Here is a 19,295-nt window from a genome sequence, read left to right on the forward strand (position 1 = left end):
AATACTAGGGTAGTGCACATGCACATGTACAGTCATAGTGGCACCCAGCAATAAGTGTACTCTCTGTGTAAATCGCTTTACAGCAGAAACTAATACACTCACTTCTATTAAATCAGTTTATCACAATTGTTAAGTTACAAAAATAACTTCATCCATAACGATGTTAAATATTAAATACAAAGGTAAAACAGTTGTGCAGTGCATGTATATGTATGTACGTTTTTATGTAAAGCAGCTGACCCAGAAGCTCTTGCTTAAGACTGTTGGTCTGCATTTACCAACTATATTTAGTTCTTGTTGACTTGAAGACATACGGAAAGCAAACTACATGTTAAGGAGTTGAATTTCATCTAGCCAAGACTGCAAGCAGTGAGAGTTTCTGTGCTGCTTAAGAAGAAAACCAATGCAAGCCTCATTCCATTTTAAGTAGAACAATGATTATTTTAAAAAATGAATCCAAACACCAGCAACTGTTTGGAAGTGCACAGCAGCTGAGAAATCTTGTTCACATGTCTTCCACATCTGCTACCATAGCCTCAATTGCATTCCAGTCCAGTTTGCTGAGGATACTTCCTGTGCTTTCAGAAACGCCATCAGTGTCGATAATGCCGAGAGGAGAGAAACTCACAGGATGCAGTGCAGATGCCTGCTGGAGGAAAAGATGAGCTGAATCAGTGCTTATCATTCATGGACGAGACCTCTGTGTAGCCAGTAGCAATGATTCCATTCTTTTCAAACATGTCCTTATCAAGTTATGTATCTGATTACTCTGCAATAAATGCAATTTATTTTCCTGCTTACGCACTGCCACTAGTGTCTGTTGCCTGGACAGACAATGTGCGCATGCAGTTGTTATAAAGAATATTCATTTTCAAGGCCCACAAGAATGATTTTGCTTGTAAAGACAAAATGCTACTCTGTTGAATCACCATCATTTATGTCCCTCTGCATCTATCCCACCCACACATTTTGAATGGAGAACCATGTTTTAAAAAAAGCAGAAGTAAACAAAGCATTAAGTGGCAGGTATCAAATCATTCCTAGAATAAGTAGACATCCTACCTGAAACAAGGAGTCATGAGTATCTTGAAGTATTCTTTGGATATCATCCGGCACAGTCCAAGGACTTACTATGTCTCGATCAGACTCTTGATCAACATCTTCTGTCTGAACTGCAGTGGCAACATGTGGAAGCTTTTGTTCTGATGTTCTGCTGACTCTATACTCAGCGGCTGAGGAGAAAAGAAGCCAACCATAGCACTGTAATATTTCTTCCTGTTTATTTCTGATGTCTTGGAACTTCTCCAAGAGCAGAGGCTCCAAGTTCTAAGAACTGAAAGCTGTGTGTAAACACATGTAAAAAGACCATGACCTGTTATCTTGAACTGATGTGGGGTAATGGCGAGAAAATGCTGCTGGTCCCTTCCCCTTCCAGCCTCACGCTCTGAACTGTCTTCCCAGGACAGACCATGAAGTGGAATAGGACGATGCATGGTGCCTACAGCATCCAGGTCCTGTAGTGCAGTCCTCAAAAAGGGACATTGCTACATTATTTGGTAGAACTACATAAATCCTGGATTTGTGCCTCTTAGAAGACATAGAACTTTAGCGAAACCCTTAGCAGTGATGGGATACAATGGAGAAACAGATACAAGAAGGTGATGTGAAATCAGGGAAAGATCAAACTGTATTTGGCGTTTAAAAAGAGAATGTATGGGAAGGAGGAAGAGAACGACTTTCCACATGGACAGAGGTGAGTGAGTGATTCAGGAAAAACACCCATCTGCTTACTACTGTTTCTGTCCCTTTCCTGCACTGCCAACTCAAATAAATTGTCATTTGACTAGCCAAAAGAGATCTCTATTATGCCACTAGTATAATTCTGGTGTAAGGGAGAATGGAATCAACCCACAGTATTTCCTAAGTTTCACACTGATTCTCTCCTCAACCTTTTCCTGTCTGATCAGAAATTCTGCACTGTAATCAAGTCCTGCATCTGTTAAAGAATTTGATTAGGAAGAAACATTTATGTGAGGAAACTTAAGTGGATCCAGACCTACACAGATAGGCATAGGGAAAAAGAATCACTAAAAGCCTAAATTTTTTTTAAAACAAGTTCAGTCTTAAATTTTTCCACTCTAACATTATGACAAAATAATATCTTAAATAACTACTGTACAGAGGGAATAACAAAGACAATTCCTACTTTAAAGAGCTCAGAAAGTAAGCAGGATAGAAAGGTAAGGGAGAGGGACAATGCTTGTGTACTGCACTGCTAACTAACTCTCTCTCTGTGGGTTTCAGCTGAAAGACAGACTCAAGACCTCTGTCCCTCATGACTTCATAATGACTGTTTGAGGAAAACACTGAAATCCAGCACATTTGCTTCAGTAATCTTGCAACTGCCATCTGGCTAAAACCATTCAGGAGGTAAACAGAGGTGATTGATTAAAATATTTCATAAGTTTCTAATGAGAAGGATTTTTATGGGGGGGGGGGGAAAGATTTTTATTCTTCTAAACTAAAGCTGTATCTAAGGCCCATGTTGCATAAAGTCTACCCAGCATGTACCCTGAAATGTGTCCTCTGGGTCTTATTTCTCCCCTGTGTTATGTAGCTGAACAGCACTATGTCATTGCTCTTAATAACTTACAGTGTCTAGAACTAACAGGACAGTTTGCAGCATTTCTAATTCTTCCCCTGGAAGTTTTCTTCTGTAGGAGCATACAAGCATTTCCTGGAAAGACAAAGAAAGCATTTCCTCTGTCAGGTGCAGTAGATCAAAACTACTCAAAAGATGCTTCAAAATTTTCATGTATGAGCTTGCTTCCTGGATTACACAGTAGTCTTGATATGGCAAATTAAGCTACTTTGGATTTAAAAAGAAATTATAACGAGATGTAACTCTCATCATTTAACAGGCCAATGGCAGCACAGCTGCAAAAGCCTCAGGACAGGAAACCTCCAGGATTATAGATCTGGCTTTCTACATAGGTATTAAAGCTTTTCCCTCCCAAAATCTGGTAATAACTTCAAGATTATCTTCAGTATGTGCCTTCATTAAGAAAATTCTGTTCTTACCCCTGGACTGTGTTAAACCAAGAGTTGGGGTGAAATGATGTACTTTTTGACCAAAGCTGGGTTTGGCAGCAATTCTGCTCCTTTCTGACACAACAGGACTGTTCAGATGCCCTCTACAACAAGAAAAAAGAACACAAAACAACAAAGCCCCAAAACTTACCACTGTCTACTACATACCATTCCTCAACACAACTTAGATCTAACAGGGGTTATTCAGATGAGGCAAAAAGGCCACAGAAATCACCTTCAGCCCACTTAGCTGAGGATCAGCATCACACACTGGTTGTGGGAACAATACACCTCACCAGAAACAGAACTGCTAGCAATCACAGTGAAGACATATCAAATTGGCTTTGCAAACAGCCAGTTTAGGTCCAACAAAACTTATTAGTTAGAAGTTACTACCACTCCTAAGGTGGCTTCCTGCATGACATTTCTTCGTGCTTCTGATTCTGGCAGGGCTGATGTACTTAAACCGCCCTTGGACACCACCAGCAGGCTCTATACAGCACTGACTACATTCAGTTTAATGCTCTATTCTGGAACTTTACCTATTAAAAAGAGATGCAGAAATATTTAAGTCTGGTACTTACAGGATTATCTGAAGTACACAGTTCCTCCTATTATTGTGGAAAAACTTAAAATTTTATGTAGAAGAAGAAAAGTATACTGCAATATACACCTGGATTACATATACACACATGTGACATTAATGCCATCAAGTAGAATAAATTTACAGGTTTATAATTCTCAAATACCATCATCTCCTCAAAAGGCAATAAACACCAAAGTGCAAAAGAAAGAACAAGTAAAATCCTATTTAATGAAAAAAATTAGAAAGGAATAGAGTAAATCTAGAGTTTGCTGACCTCAAATTTAAGTCATCTATATGCATTTTTATACCACCTAAGTAGTGGTATACTACTTTTATGCCACATAAGTAGTATTTTTATTTGCTTCTTGCTTGTTACTAGATACTCTTCAGATCATTGACTATGTTGCTGGCTATAGTCCAGTGTAATTGCAGTCAAATGGAATGGATTAGGACATTGATTACAGCTCCGACTCTAGAGTTGGCTTATTCTGTGCTCCGAAAGACATTTTTAAGGCTCCCTCCAAGATTTGCACTAGTGGTTTTAAGAAGATTGGTACAGGAACTTAAGACTCTTCTGATCTAGACAGAGAGTATCCTTGATTCTGCCAGAATATAAAGCTTCTCTCAAGCTAATCCTATACCAACTAGCTACAAATTGCAGACAAATTTAAAGTGTGGTAAAGACAACAGTTCATCAGAGCAGGTTTAATGCTTGAAGTTGTTACCCTTTAGTAGATGACATATGCCGCCTTCTGTACTCTTGAGGTAATCTTGTCCTGGACAATGGTCTATGTTCACTTGCAGGTAACACCACTGTTTCAGATAACATTTCATTCATCAGAGAAAGTGCTTGTGATATTCTCATACTGTGATGTTCAGATAACAGGGCTCTATGGAGAAATAATATTACATGTTAACTCATGCTATCACTCATTTAATTGCAGCTGGCTTGAGTCTTGTAAGGCTACAGGGTAACCAGAAGAGAATGTAGTTTTTCAATTTCAGAGAAAATATACTAAGCCTTTTAACATCATTAGCAAAAAGCTAAAATATTTATTAACAATGGGTTTGACAGAATGCATGAATCAATGCTGGGGGAAAAAAAGAAAAGAAAAATTATATTTGGAAAGTGAAAAATACAGTCAAATGATGAAACATGTTCAGAGTTTTCCTAAATGGTAAAGCAAACATGAACAATTTACGCTTTTTGTTGAAATGCCATTCATATCTGAAGTCTCATTGACAAGACAGTTAAAACTACCTCTTCCTTAAGACTGGAAGATTCATATATAAATAAGAATACCACAAGTTACATTTATAGCAACTTACTTGTCTTTTTCTTCTTTCTTCTTCTGGAAAAATTTAATATCCTTTGAAGTAAGACGACAATGCTGTGCAAGAACGTATAATAATCATTAACTTATTCTATATTGTGGTGTCATTCCAGTCTCTCACTCTTAAAAGGTAGACCTATTTGACTGTGAAGTTACTATTTTATACACTCCCCAGAATGAAAAACAGTATGAAAGCATATCACCTCACCAGCAAATTCAGAGATTGTCTCTGTAAGCATCCAGTCTCTAAAAATACACTGAAAGCTTGCAGTCACACCGTCAACCGTAGCTCATGTGCTTAAAATATAAACATTCCTAAGGAGATGTCTTCACTGTCAAGCTCTAAGTTTCAAATGGCCTCACTTTCAGTTTCCTAAAAATCAGTGATGCTCCTAACAATAACTAATCTAAAAAACAGGGCAAGGTTGCACTTTGACCTGTTTGCTAGAGTACAATTTTCATTTTTTAAATGCTTTCTTCTAAAAAAACCCAAACAACCCACCAAAAGTTGAGAATCCCTCCATCTAATGATTTCAGGAGAAAGGCCTACAACAAAAACATCTAGTATATGTTTATGGGTTGGCAACACAGAAGAGGGAGAGAAGCTGGACCCTTTTTTCCTGAATCATTTCTCTCTACAGACGTAGAAAAGAGCAGCTGGGTTCAACTCTGAAAGACTGTTTAAAACCAGGGGAAATAACGTCTGTCATAGATGAAATCTGTTAGTCTTTCTAAAAGTAAATACAATTCAATTATTTAGTAACAGGAATTTGCTGCTTAGGAGTTAAAACCAGTAGAGCTTCAGCATGAAAGAATTTACAGCATACCCTGCATTCAGCTGATGAGTAAAAAGTATAAGGATATATTTGCTCGCACTAGGTCTCATCTCCTGTGACCCTGGAGCTTCCCCTGACTCAGAAGTGTCTTTTCAGATCCTGAAGGTATCCAGGTGACAAATGCATATTTTAAGACTTAATACTGATTGGGAAATTATTTCTGAACTGATTTTGTACCTTTTTTTTTCCTTCAGTTATTTCCAGCACAGTGCAGATCAGAAGAGATGTGTCAGGCCATAAACATATTTTTACTAATTAAAAGTAAAAAAATTCTGGGAGGGAAGGGATTGTTTGCTGAGCCTGTATTGCGACCAGCCTTCAACAAAAAAATTAATCAGATACTTGAGATGTATGCCGTATTCTAACATCTCTGCTGTGACCCTCTGTAATTGCATACACTTCTGTGTGTGTGAATGACAAGGATGGCTGCCCTCAGTATCCCATCATGTTCGTAAAGGATGTTGGTATCTGAACTCTGCTTTTTAAATTCATCGAGGGTTTTTGGGAGGTGCAGGGGAAGATGAAACAAGATGTAAACACATCTTTACAACTCCTGTAGTTATCACTCCCTGACAAAATACAGCTTTTATCAGTGAATGTTACAGCTATATCCATTACAGTCAGGGGACTCTATTTCCTGAATCTAGAGCTGGGGGACAGGACATAATTGCCACCTGCAGCCAGTTATCATTACTGCAGCCTGTGAAAAACATTAGTATATTTGCTTACTCATCACTTCTGACACAACTATGGCCAGTTCCAATAAAATAAGATTAAACATATAAACCCCCCAACATTAAAATATGAAAAAAATCCCCGACAGCCTTTATAATATCTAACCTGAACAATCAACACTTGTACAATACGTAACAGTTACTCTTCCAAGACACCCATTATTCTTACCACATCCTTTCTTAGATTGAATGGATTACGCTCTTTCTGTCTTTGTTCATCCAGTTTCTTCATATATTCTCTCATTCTTTCCTTTTGCTTTCTTTTAATCCATGCTTGTATCTCTGTCTTCTCCTTTTTTGTTCTTTGAGAATGTCCAGCAGCAGAATCATGAACTCTGAGAGCAGATGCAAGTGGGAAATAATCTAGCACATCCTTTATATTGCAAACAATGGCAGCTACACATGGTACAATAAAGTACTGCAATCTCTTTAAAATTCTTGCTCAGCTGAAAGCATAAGTAATGAACAACAGGGAAATTTTCTTCTGCAAAATTTTACTTCATAAAATCCTGGCACACAAGTAAATTCCAAGACCTTTCTGAAAATTTTTCTTCTATTTGTCAACTACATTCAGATAATAGGACCAAAGCTTTAAATGTGGACCATCTGTTATTGTCATTATGGGATAACTGGCACAGAAAAAACTGCAAGCCATTTTGCTTTGATCTTTCATTTTTAAGTGTGTATTGTATAAGTATCTAAAGAAGAAAAAAAGACCAGTGAGATTCTATCATCCTTTTTGTTTCTCCCCTCAGCCTATGATCTCCTTCACAAGTCTCTCTGTACAAAGTAATTTTAAAACCACCAACTCAGAATACTAACAACAGAAAAACACAGCCAATAAGAAATACTAATCTAACTTCACTCTCAGAGTTCTTCAGAAATATTTACTAATTCACCTTGCAACATTTAAAGTAAGCGGCTGGTAATAAATATTTTCTTCACTGTAAAACTAAAAGCGCTGACCTAAAAATTAAATATGAGATTTTCCAAGAGAAGTGTTTCAATTTTAAATGTCTCATTTTTTGGAGCTCATTTTGAAACTTCTCTCATTTTCAGGACTGGCAGGCACTAATAATTCCAGAATCTACAGAAGATGTCAGTGTAGCAAAATAAGGTATCTCTAGTAGCTGCATTTCAACTGAAAGCTTATGGATTGAAGCATTAAGGCCGTAAGCGATTAGAAGAACTTTGACACATTTGAAAGTGATTTACTTTGTGGCAAAGAGAAGTGTCATTATCAGAATTATGCACTGTCATATGTGAAAACATGAAGTACATAAAACTGAGTTGTCTTTCAGTCTTTGGTCAGGTTTGATCAAATACTACTTGAAAACATTTCTGAAATTTTCAGTAACTTTGAAAATATTCACATAATTGCATAAAGCAGTCCAGCTAGCACCTTTTATATGTTGTTGTAGTCATTATTAATGCATTCAAATTCTCAAAGGATCACAAGGATGTTATGATCTGTGCACAGATTTAGATTTGAAGCTCTTCAGCTCCTTTTACAATTTGAATAAACATTAGAACAAGTAAACCAAAGCACTACACTCTACTTAAATGAGTCACTAGAACATCCTGAAACAAGTATCTTAAACTGGTGTGAACTTTTGCACCAACACAACACAAATGTTTGGCATCCTGAACTGCTGTATTTTTGCTTTGCAAGCAACTGACACCAAAAACAGGAATAGGAAACAGCTGTAACTTCAACCTATCTTAGGAAAGAACACAGCTGGTTTTATAACAGGAAGGTGTAGAAATCTCCAGCAGGGAGGAAAGCATGACAAGCTAGAGTCTGGGGCTGGAAGCTTCTGAAGCTGCTTTACCACTGACAGGAAATTTCTTTTTTGTCTTTCAGAACTGCTTTAGAAGGCTCCAGTCACCTTGGTTGAACTGAATCTGCTGTATATATAGTGTTGTGCTCTAGGCTATACCTGGTAGAAGAAGGAAGAAGCAAGTAGGATGGAAAGAATTTTAAAACCAAAATAGTAAAAACCAATTAGAATATTTCACAAATGGCCAGTAAAATAGTGGCTATTAAACAGTTCTAATACCAGTCCTGTTAACATCAACTCAACTCACATGCTTCTACTGTTTACAGGGTGTCAGCTATAAGAATAACCAGGGTTAAAATGATTTAACTAACATGCAATAAAAACCAGCCATCATATTACCTAGAGATTTGCTTAGCTTGTGTTTTTGTAAAGCCCAGCTCCAACGGAGAGACGTCACCTTCTACTACAAGATCATTAATGATGTCAGTAACACCACTCAGACTAGTAATTTGCAGGGGATCTTCTGAAGAGCTTAAAGTTAGGCAGGGAAAAAAAAAATTTTACTAATTTAAAGTAGAACATGCCTGTAATAACAAGCTAAAATCCTTCCTTTTATGCTTAAAATAAGAATATTCAGGTTGTTTTACCAGCAGCCTTTGGACTTAATTTTCTTTCCCCTACATCTCACTGTGTTAGTGTACACGAGCAATACCTGGATAATGCGTGTAGATGCACTGTCTTTAAGAAATTCCCAGCCATCACCTTAGCTCTGCTGTCATCAGGTACACTTTAGCCAACTTTGTAGCTCCCCAGTGTGAATGGGACAGAATGAGCGAGACCTGACTAACATCAGGGATACTGCAGGGAAGAGGGCATTGAATAGACCATCCAGAAGTATGGCCCCATCCAGAGCTGAACTGCCTGCGCTACATTGGGGTGCATGAACATGGCTGGCCCAGAGGAGACTGAGCCTGGCAGCCCAGAAGACCAGGAGCACCCACGGGGTTTGTGCGGCTACTCATGCTGAGATAAGGCTGTGGGATGCTACCAGTTTTGGGAACCACAACTCTCAATGGCCTTCTAAGCAAGAATCAGTGTGAGTGAGAGAATAAGTTTTACCTAAATTCTGCCCATTTGTTTCCTCTCTTTTAATCAGTTGTTCTCAATAAAAATAAAATCTCACGTAGTTTACGACTGCAAGCTACGGTCGCTTTGAGTTACTCCTTTGGGTAAAAATCACCATCTGTTAAAGTTCATTGCCTCACACCCATCCTCAAGGTTATGTAATCACTCCCTAATCTATTTCAGCGACAACAAGTAGCTTCACTTGAAATACTTTAAAAATAAACTAAACCATTCAGTTTACTGTTATGCTTCAAGCAAAATAATAAAGGTTGGTAACTGAGCAGAATGACCAGGAAGAAAGGGAAGCCAGCCGCTGTTTTCTACTGCATGACTGGGTCTAGAAGACTAACAGCAGTTAACAGTAAGAAATATGTATGTCAGACCATTTTATTTAATGGATAAGATCACTTCAGTTTTGAAATCTTCAGCCTGTTGCTTTACACTGCTCATATGGTAACACTTCAACTTTCTGGTGATAGCTGGCCTCAGTAGATGACTACTAGCAGCAGTTACATGTACTTCTTCAAAAACAGTGTTTTGCAAATAGAAGAAATAACAAATGCACGTATACAACAGCAGCATCTCCATTAACAGCTCTGTTACTTATAACTAGAAAGCAACTTTGAATGCTTCTGCAGCTTTTGCACAATGTAAATCTAACAGGCACTACCGAAATCAGAGTAAATGCCTGAAATTAAGTCATAAAAAGGCTTTCATTGATTGAGTTTGAAAATTAATGCCTAGATTTTTATGCAAGTGATAGTTCCACCTTGACAGTCCTCTTTTTGGTAGGGGATTAAAGTAAACAAATTTTCAACAAAACCCATGTCAAAATACATACCTGTCACATAGATGTCCACATATGTGAAAGCCTGAAACAGGAACAGCCTTTGTTAATAAAAGCCTTGCACTTGTACACAAACTAATAATACATATGCTAAACAACCTGTGGGATAAAATACAGAAATATATCAACCTGAATATGTTGACATTAAAAATAAATGTATATTGTACATAGGCTTAATGACCTGTAAGAAAGCATGTCATCGACTGCCAGGTTGATACAGAGTCTTCAGAGAACATGAATTAACAGCTTGCTGACTGACACAGTTTTGCTAGGAAGACGAGATCACTGTTATCACTTTTCTGCCATGATCAAACTAAGCTTATCAGTTCCAACTAACTGGAAATGATCTGTTCCAATCAACTATACAGCGTTTTATGGAAAATTAACCATTGCTGCTTACTTGAAGAAGCCAGGCTATGAACTCCTGGAATTCAGGAAATGCAGCTGAAGAGCAGTATGGATGTCTTGGAAGGAAGAGCACTATTATCCTTCCTAAGCTAAGCTCTACTCTCAAAAAATTATAGTTCCTTATAGAAACTTGGTATCACCTACAGTTTTCTTAGCTTGCAAGTAACAAATTTATACTTAAAGAGAAAAACTCTAAGTGTATTACTGTTTATAAAATTTATCTGCGTGTGCATGCCATTTGAGATTCACTTCTGCTGTATGCAGATATAGGAACCATGTTTTAACACCTTTTATGACAGATTGCTGCAAATGTGACTGTCAAATGCATGTTCACCTGTGCAAAGTATGTATCATTTTTAGAAGCTTGAATGCAAGCAATGCAGGCAATACGCAGACAAAAATAAGACACTCTCCATTTTTAAACACAGGCAATAGGTTGCTTGCGTAGTGATTTTTTCCTCCTCCTTTTAATGCTACTGCAGTCTTTATAACTGCAAAAATCAATTTACTGTCAGTTTGCAAAATAAAATGAGACCTCATAAAATAACATTTTAGGACACAGCCAGTAGTTAACGATATAAGCGATATAAGACAATTTGTTTTGCTGATGGGGGTTGGATTTAATTGAGATCTCACCTCTCTAAAACATAGGAGGATGACAGAGATGATAAAGACAGCTTTGGGAGGAAGCTATGAGTGTCCTACGGCATTGTGCCCATTTATATTCACGTACACTTAACTAAATAATTCCAAATCAGCACAGTGATGGGTTTCCAAAATAGACCTGAAGTTATTAATTTTCTTTCAATAATGGTGAATTTGAGTGCAAGCATAACTCACTGCTGAGCTGTTTTCAAAGCTTAGTGATCCTGTTCTGTCATATAACATATAAACTCATTATCAATGCTCATCCACAAAGCTGTTCTAAATAACGCAATCTAGGATGTCTAACAACTGACTTTTATGAGCTTATTGGCCTTATGTAACATTCTGTGTAATAGCAATTAGAAAATATTACATGAGGAAAAAAAGGTTTACTTATTTTTAAAAGGAGGAAAAGGGAAAAATAAACACTACAGATTATACCAGATGATGACTTTATCCCACGGGGAAAGTTAGAAGCAGAGGCTGCAGAGGCAGGAGAGTGTAATTCCAATGTAGTGTAACTGGGTGCAGGATATTCCAAGTTTAAGCCCTCCTTTTCATCATCTGTAACATCTTCAAAAATCATGCCCCTCAAACAATGTTCTAATTTCATGAAAAAAATAAAAAATATAGTAATTAGTGCAGACCAATGAAAAAAAACCCACAATGCAAAAACTATCACTCATACATACTTGTTAGTGGCATATTTAGTTTATCTGTCAAACCTAGAACAACCTGAACCTAGATCAGTTGTGCCTCCCTATGAAAGGGCACTACCAGAGCTGTGATGTGGGTACCAGTCCTGTACGTGTGAACAAAGACACTAAACTATGAGTTGCTCTATGTGAGGGTAACGGACATCTTAAATACTGTCTTATGTATAAATACACATATAGCTATGATTTGGCTCTACCACTTGGCTTTGTATTAACTTCATAAGTAGATTAGACTATGTTTTCATATGAACGTAAAATGGACCTAAAGTATGTACCCCAAGCATGCTCCTTCTTGGCACAGTACAGTCGCTATAAGTAAATAGGTACCATATAGTCAACTGTTATATAAACAATTCAATACATCAGCTCTAGCAAACAGTTAAGCTGATGTAAGTTCTTATTAAAATCAGCAGATATTACAACTAAATAGTGACCAAAACATGCACAAAAAAAGCTTCTTTATACACACACAGAAAACTGAGGACAAATTTCATATCCTTTTATGTCAGCAAGCAAAGCACTCATAAGCACCACGTTTTGATTTTATGATACCACAGAAATACACACTATCATCTTTAAAATCTGATACCTAAGTCCTGCATTATGATTTTGGAAAAGATCAAAGTATACAGATATTTTCAAATGCATTTTTGTTGAAGCAGAACCCATAATATTCAGATTTTCTACTTTTGACTTTATTTCTCTCCCTCATATTTTTGATTTTTGGTGCATATTTCAATAACACCTTTGGGGACTGCACTTCGGTAAGTTAGTCAAGTTTAATATTCAACCACAAGCTTACTGTAATTGCAAGTTAACTTCTGTTAACTGAACACATACCATCATCAAGGATTCTAGCATGTTCTGAGAATGAAGGACGAGCACCAAGGTCTGAATTGGCAGCCATTTCAAAATCTTCTATTATTTTCACTAGCTATAAATGAAACCCAAAAGCTAATTAATGATACATTTTTCAAGGTATTTGAGACCTACACCACAGATATGCAAAGCTTGCTGTAAATACATTTTTTTTTCCTCAGAATCTTATAAACATTTTAATGGAGTATCCTGATTCAAAACAAAGAAAATAGTTCAGGAATCAAAGTAGCTCAAGTAGATTCATTTCAACTAAAGAGGTCAATCTTCTGGACCCTTAATCTGAGAAAACACACATATGAACTCTATTATTCTTGTGAACAGTTTTACTCCTATTGATTACATTATTTCTATTTTTAAAATAGCTGAAGTTTTCCAATATATCTTATCTAAAAATCATACAAATAAAAATATTACCATGTTCTTCATAAGTCAGGAGTTTCCTGAAATTTAAAACTATGAAGTGAAAACTAAAACTGACTAACCTAGATTGAGACGTTTTACTGAACATTATTCTTATAAAAAGCAGGCCTCAAAACTGATTTCTAATACGTAAGAAATTGTTATAAAAGGAATGACCAACGGCTGTGCATTGAAATAAAGGCAAAAAAGGAAATGAGTTTATCCTCAGGATTTGGCTAGACAGCCAGACGATTTAAAACCCAAATGCAGTGAAATGCTGAAACAAAGGATATATGAAGATTTTTTTTCACTACAGGCTTTTAAAAATCTGGCTAGATAATCACCTTGATAAAAGATGTAAGTGATGAAATATCCAACTTAGTGTGGTAACTGTGTGTAGGTGACACAATGAGGTCCTTACATTTCTGTGGATATATAGAAGGACAGGCAAGGGACACTATTAGTTTGAATAATTATACAAAAAGTAGATGCTGTGGAATTACACAGTGCTACTGATTTCCTTCTTTATTAAGCCAGTTCTACAGGAAGGGGAAATTGACTTAGTTTTCTTGACTTGCAAAGAAAAAGACATTTTTTTTAACCAGCTAAGTAAAATCAGAACCTACTGGCTCATTCTCAGATTAGTCACTCCCAGTTTGCTCCAAACTTAATAAAAAAGTCAAACTAATGTGAAGAAATAATTGCCAGTATTCCTCATCTCACATATACCTAAAGTCAGCCAAACCTGAAGTTTTAGGCAAATTAAACTAGATATAGTATTAAGAGGTCAGTCTGCTGGAAATTTTAAACTTTTTATTGTTAGCTCTGTCATGACCTATAAAATAGTAATTTCTGAATCATATATAAGATCATCTGAATGCACTATGTCCAAAATGCATTTTACTTCTATATTTGGATTTATAAAGATGTTAAAAATGCAAATATTTTATGAAATAAATAGGAACAGGTTCCAGAAATGGTCACATAACATTCTGCAGAGGCACAACTGCAGAATATTTGCAAAAAAGGTCTCCTGCTCAGCCTGAACTTTTGTGCTATTCCATTTTCCCACTTACAGAGAAATTAAATAAATCTGCCCATTCACTAATATCATCATCATTCTGGCCAGCATTTGGTCCATTGTAAGTAACAATGTCAGCCAACAGATGCAGCACTAAATGTGAAAGAACTGTGTATTATTCTTGATTTCTCTCAACATATACTAAGCAGATTTGAAAATACATCATTCCAAAATGTAAATTTTGTCTTTAGCCAAAAGAAGTTACAAAATAAAACTGTTTAAGACACAACAGTTGGCAGTCACAACTCACCAGTTTGGTATTTCTGAAATCCTCCTCCATATTTTCTGTTATGTTCTGTAGTGTCTGTAATTGCATATCCATTTCCTGCTGCTTTGTGGAAGAGTATTCTTTGCCAATTACTTTGGATGGAAGCCCTGAAGAAGGAAATGTTCTGTCATATTCATGCACTATGTTCCAAGTTACACTAACTTTAGCAGAATCTGACTTCTTATCTTCCTTTTGCACTTGGCTTGATAAATTTTTCAGATGATTGTCTTGAAATAAAAAAAAACCAGTGCACCAACATCACTGAATAAACTGCAAATATTTAAGTACTGCAAGTGATTAGGCATACCTGTGCTATACCTAATAGTATGTTTTAGGAGGCAGGAATCACCACAAAAGAAGTCAAATGTATAAATGTTTTGATGTATAAGACTAAAAAAATAGGAGGTGAATTGGGGAAAGGCTCCAGTTTTCTGTAGAAGATAAGAATATTACAACAAAAATGTACAACTTTTTTTTCTGATTTAAAACCAAAATGGTTTACCTTTCTTCTGAAGCGCCTCAGGTGGAATTCCATTAGTAACAGAAGCTGCCATGTGATGAAGTTTTGCAGTAGATGGAATTTCAGACTTCTCATTTTGCTGTGCAGTAGCTATCTCTTCTGCAGACTCGGGTATCATGGGCAAATTGTTAAGGATGTCACTGTCTTCAATGTCAATCACACTGATATATTCATGTTCACTCTAAACAAGAACAAGATTATGAAGAGTTATACAGTATGTTTTGCATGTATTGTTTACAGTACATTGTTAACCATTTCCTGTGTTTACCTCTTACCACTTTGAGTTGAAAGGCTTTTTGTTTTTGAAACAAAGTAACTACCGTCTTCCCTATGGTATTATGCAACTGACTCATCCAGATATAAAGAACCCAAATTCATGAGGTAAAACAAACGGTATACTTAAAATGTATTTTAACCATATGTACATTGGACCACTAACCAAATCAGGTGCATCAGACAGAAAGGATGGTAAAGGTGTCTCATTCAATTCAGTGGGCAATCTCAGGTTTAAATACATGTCTGGTGGTAGTATCTCAGGGGCACTAGGTGATTCTATGAGAAAAGAATAATAGTATTACATTTACAGTAAAAGCCATGAAAATTCAGAGAAACTATTTGGAAACAGGTCTACATTCTCTAAATGATAAGAAAAGCTTTGATGAGCATTATTTTTTAAAAAGTAAAGATAGACAACGTAGCTTAATAGGTTTCTTTAACATTTGCTTCTAACAATAAACTACTAAATTATTTTTCATTTGGGTAATAAATTAGCAGAAAAATACTCAAAATATTAAAATCAAAGCAACATGCTGTAGTCTAAATTGCTATTAATTTCCAATACCCTCCTGCATCTTTACTTGATCCAAATAAATGATACTACTCAGCTAGAAAGACCTCTAATAAACTATCCGCAAAGAATTCATGTGACATAGTAAAATAATCTTCCAAATGGAACAACACTGTTGAATTTTAAAACAAAGGAAAAATTAATACGCTTACTTGGTGCCATAGGGAAAATACTTAGGTACTGAATTCTATGTAGTACAATTTATCAAGGATTTATAAAATGGGGGGAGAAAACCCAAACCAAAATATATCTTCTTTAGCCCAAAATTGAAGTTACCTTCCATTTTTTGTTCTACAAACTGACCCAAAAGATGAAAATGATCGGAAATAAAATTCCTGCTTGAGACTGGAACATTGTTACTTGGCATATAGCTGTTACACAACTTAACAAATGCATGGAACAACTGTATAATTAGCTGAGCTACTACAGCTCGATTTCATGTGGAGCTGTGATCTGTCGTAACATCCCACTGGTCAATCTATTTGGTCTACATAACACCAACTCCCCATGATTAAGCAGCAATAAATCAAGCTAAAATCCACAAACGCATCTCCTCATACAGGAATACAAAAGCACAGGTACACTGCACCATGAAAAATTCCAGTCAACCTTTTCATAAACAGTATTATAATTATTTCACATTTGGTTTCAAGAAGTCAGATAAATTAGTATCTTCTTATCTATATACTGCATTAAGCTACCTCATGTACAAAAACCATGTTAAAATTGTAATATTTTTATAGACTTCTCAAACAACAAATGAAGTAGAGAAAGACTGAAGCCACACCTGACACAGGAACAGACATGACAGACTCATTTTTTCGAACTTCAGAAACCTCATTTCCAGCACTGATTCCAACATCCTGATAAGATTTCAGCTCTTGATAGGAAAAACAAAACCAAAATGTATGAATTTAAGGGAAGCAGACACTAATGGCGTTATCTGAATGTACATTTCTGACTTCCCAGCTCACAATCAAAGCAAAGTTTTGGGGGAAGAGGCAGGGTAACAATTGCAGCCACATGTGAAACATCATCTAAAATGCATGTAGATAAAGTCAAGCTAAGTTAAAAGGAGCTTTCAGAAAAAGTCACAGCAGAACTGACTTACAGAAAGCATGTGGAGACTCTTACATAACTGCATCAGTAATATTTTAACTAATATTTTGTAATTTATGTTCCAATATCTTCTGGTTTCTTTTTGGAACAAAAGATTACAGTATGAAAAACTGCTTTTGCCTTTAAAAAACTTACTCCATTTTGGAAACTGACCAAATACCACAATTAACAAGAAGCAATACCAGAAATAGTTGGCTGCTGTAGGTCACCCAGGTAGCACTTACCCGGGTGAGTATTTGTACTTGCATCTTGAGTTTCTGCTGTTTTTTTTCCTGTAGAAGCCATGTAATGTAGATCTGCTGAAGTAGTAACTGCTTCCCCCATTGTGTCTAAAATGTGATAAAACACGATAGGTGTGTACAAATAATACAAGAATTAGAAATCTATGAAAGCAATCATATTAACTCAAAATTCATGCCTCCAACAGATTTTTCTTCGCATTTCTGACAGATAATTTTAACCTTTCTCTATGCATACTTCATGAAGTTTGTGCTAGCTGCCTTATGTGAATATCCAACTGTACTGAAACTTACAATATTACATTGAATTAAAAATCAAGGCTCAGTTTGGATGTGTAATTTTTCAATTAAATATTTTAGTATGTTGTACAATAACAATTAGTTTCATATTTTAAAAGGGGGGAAATATTTATGACATGTATACCTTTATTTCTTTTCTGATGTTTTACAGAGCTTTGCAAGCCAGTATTTCTCCAAAGCCAAGCTTCAAGCTAGAAATACTGTAAACATTCAGTTTCTTTTCAAAGAGCCTTAAATTTCATGTAATTAGAATATGCAGGCAAATAAAATTGGAATAATATATTTTAAAAACAAATAAAATTATTTAGAATAGGAAAGCATTGTTTACAGCATTCTTTTGATGAATCACTTGAACAGAAATCACTGTCAACCACGGTTACTGAAATTCACTCAACATACTGTTACTATTTCATGAAGTCCATTTTTTACAAACATAAATACAAGATTATCACTTATTTTTAAGAAAACTTAAAATAATTCTATCATTTTCAGGAGAATTATTCTGAGTTTACACATAATTGATATGAGATCTTAAATTTGCCTGCATCTCTCTCCACAGCAAGCCCCTAAAAACTGACTATCACCCAAAAAAGACTGAATATCTGTTGTACATCCTGAAAGGTTTTCCACGTTTTCTGGGGAACAATCCCATAAACCATTATGCTGTATTGCCCACAGACTACACAATTTGAGTTTTTAACATCTTGATGACTATGGAGTTTTCCTTTGAAATCTAACAAACTTCTGTTCCTTATTTTAATTAAGCACTCAAAGCATTCAAAAGACTTGTACTTGCCCATTGAAATGAAAAAGCCATCTTGAAGGTAAGATGCAGATTTTGCTTGTTGATCCTAATGTAAGGAGAAAAAGAATTATTTTTAAAAATAGCTCCAATGCCATTTAAAGGCTTTCTTGATGCTATTAACTTTCCAATATACCTCCTCTGAGTAATGACTTGGGTGGAAAAAAAATGAAATAATTGTAATGTACTTTTCTTACCCCATTTTTTATTTCTCCTGATCCATTCCAACTTAGTGGAATTACTGACTATGTAACATTCTTTCCCATATGTACCTTGGGGTGATCTGCAGTAACACAAATTCCTTTCTTCTTCGAGTATATGCTATCTCTGCTGTACCATAATTAACATCTCCCAGGTCTGGTGAGATTCTCCAGCTGCTCTGCTGGACAGGGAAGTCTCAAAAAAGGTATGGTATAGACTAGAAATAGAGCCTGCTGCTCTGTGAAGTGATCTAGGTTTAAATCTGGTAGTGTTCTAGCTTGAAATCTGGTACTTGCAAGGATAACCCCCAAATATGTTAAAAGATATCAGAAAGGCCTATACAAAAAAACCCCAAAACCAACAAACCAGTAGAAGTGCATAAATCAAAACCCAGCCTGACAAAGACTTTCCCTTCTCAGTTTCTTGGCTGAGACAGAACTGAGACCTCCTGCTCCTGTCCTCAACTCTTGTATCATCATCATCTAAGCCTCATGTGAAGATTAATGCCTGTGTCATTTGTCCTAGCATTACAGCTAGG

At 36.1% G+C, this 19,295-nt stretch overlaps 1 protein-coding gene across 1 annotated transcript in view; it reads right to left on the minus strand.

The window, feature by feature from the left end:
- Window positions 1-415: 415 nt before the first annotated feature.
- The window catches only part of CPLANE1 (ciliogenesis and planar polarity effector complex subunit 1), a 60,273-nt gene continuing 41,393 nt past the window's right edge, over window positions 416-19,295 (minus strand). Inside the window, exons 35-52 of the mRNA XM_069776309.1 lie at window positions 18,893-18,935; window positions 18,551-18,605; window positions 17,440-17,544; window positions 16,884-16,976; window positions 15,689-15,801; window positions 15,232-15,430; window positions 14,712-14,956; window positions 12,943-13,036; window positions 11,828-11,989; window positions 10,328-10,358; window positions 8,761-8,892; window positions 6,750-6,915; window positions 5,006-5,067; window positions 4,402-4,566; window positions 3,082-3,194; window positions 2,654-2,737; window positions 1,063-1,232; window positions 416-646 (exon numbers count right to left, since the gene is read on the minus strand). Coding sequence (XP_069632410.1) covers window positions 506-646; window positions 1,063-1,232; window positions 2,654-2,737; window positions 3,082-3,194; window positions 4,402-4,566; window positions 5,006-5,067; window positions 6,750-6,915; window positions 8,761-8,892; window positions 10,328-10,358; window positions 11,828-11,989; window positions 12,943-13,036; window positions 14,712-14,956; window positions 15,232-15,430; window positions 15,689-15,801; window positions 16,884-16,976; window positions 17,440-17,544; window positions 18,551-18,605; window positions 18,893-18,935 — 2,173 coding nt within the window. The 3' untranslated portion in view covers window positions 416-505. The remainder of the gene's footprint in view (window positions 647-1,062; window positions 1,233-2,653; window positions 2,738-3,081; window positions 3,195-4,401; window positions 4,567-5,005; window positions 5,068-6,749; window positions 6,916-8,760; window positions 8,893-10,327; window positions 10,359-11,827; window positions 11,990-12,942; window positions 13,037-14,711; window positions 14,957-15,231; window positions 15,431-15,688; window positions 15,802-16,883; window positions 16,977-17,439; window positions 17,545-18,550; window positions 18,606-18,892; window positions 18,936-19,295) is intronic.

This window comes from Haliaeetus albicilla, chromosome Z (genome assembly GCF_947461875.1).
Source record: "Haliaeetus albicilla chromosome Z, bHalAlb1.1, whole genome shotgun sequence".
NCBI classification, from domain to species: domain Eukaryota; kingdom Metazoa; phylum Chordata; class Aves; order Accipitriformes; family Accipitridae; genus Haliaeetus; species Haliaeetus albicilla.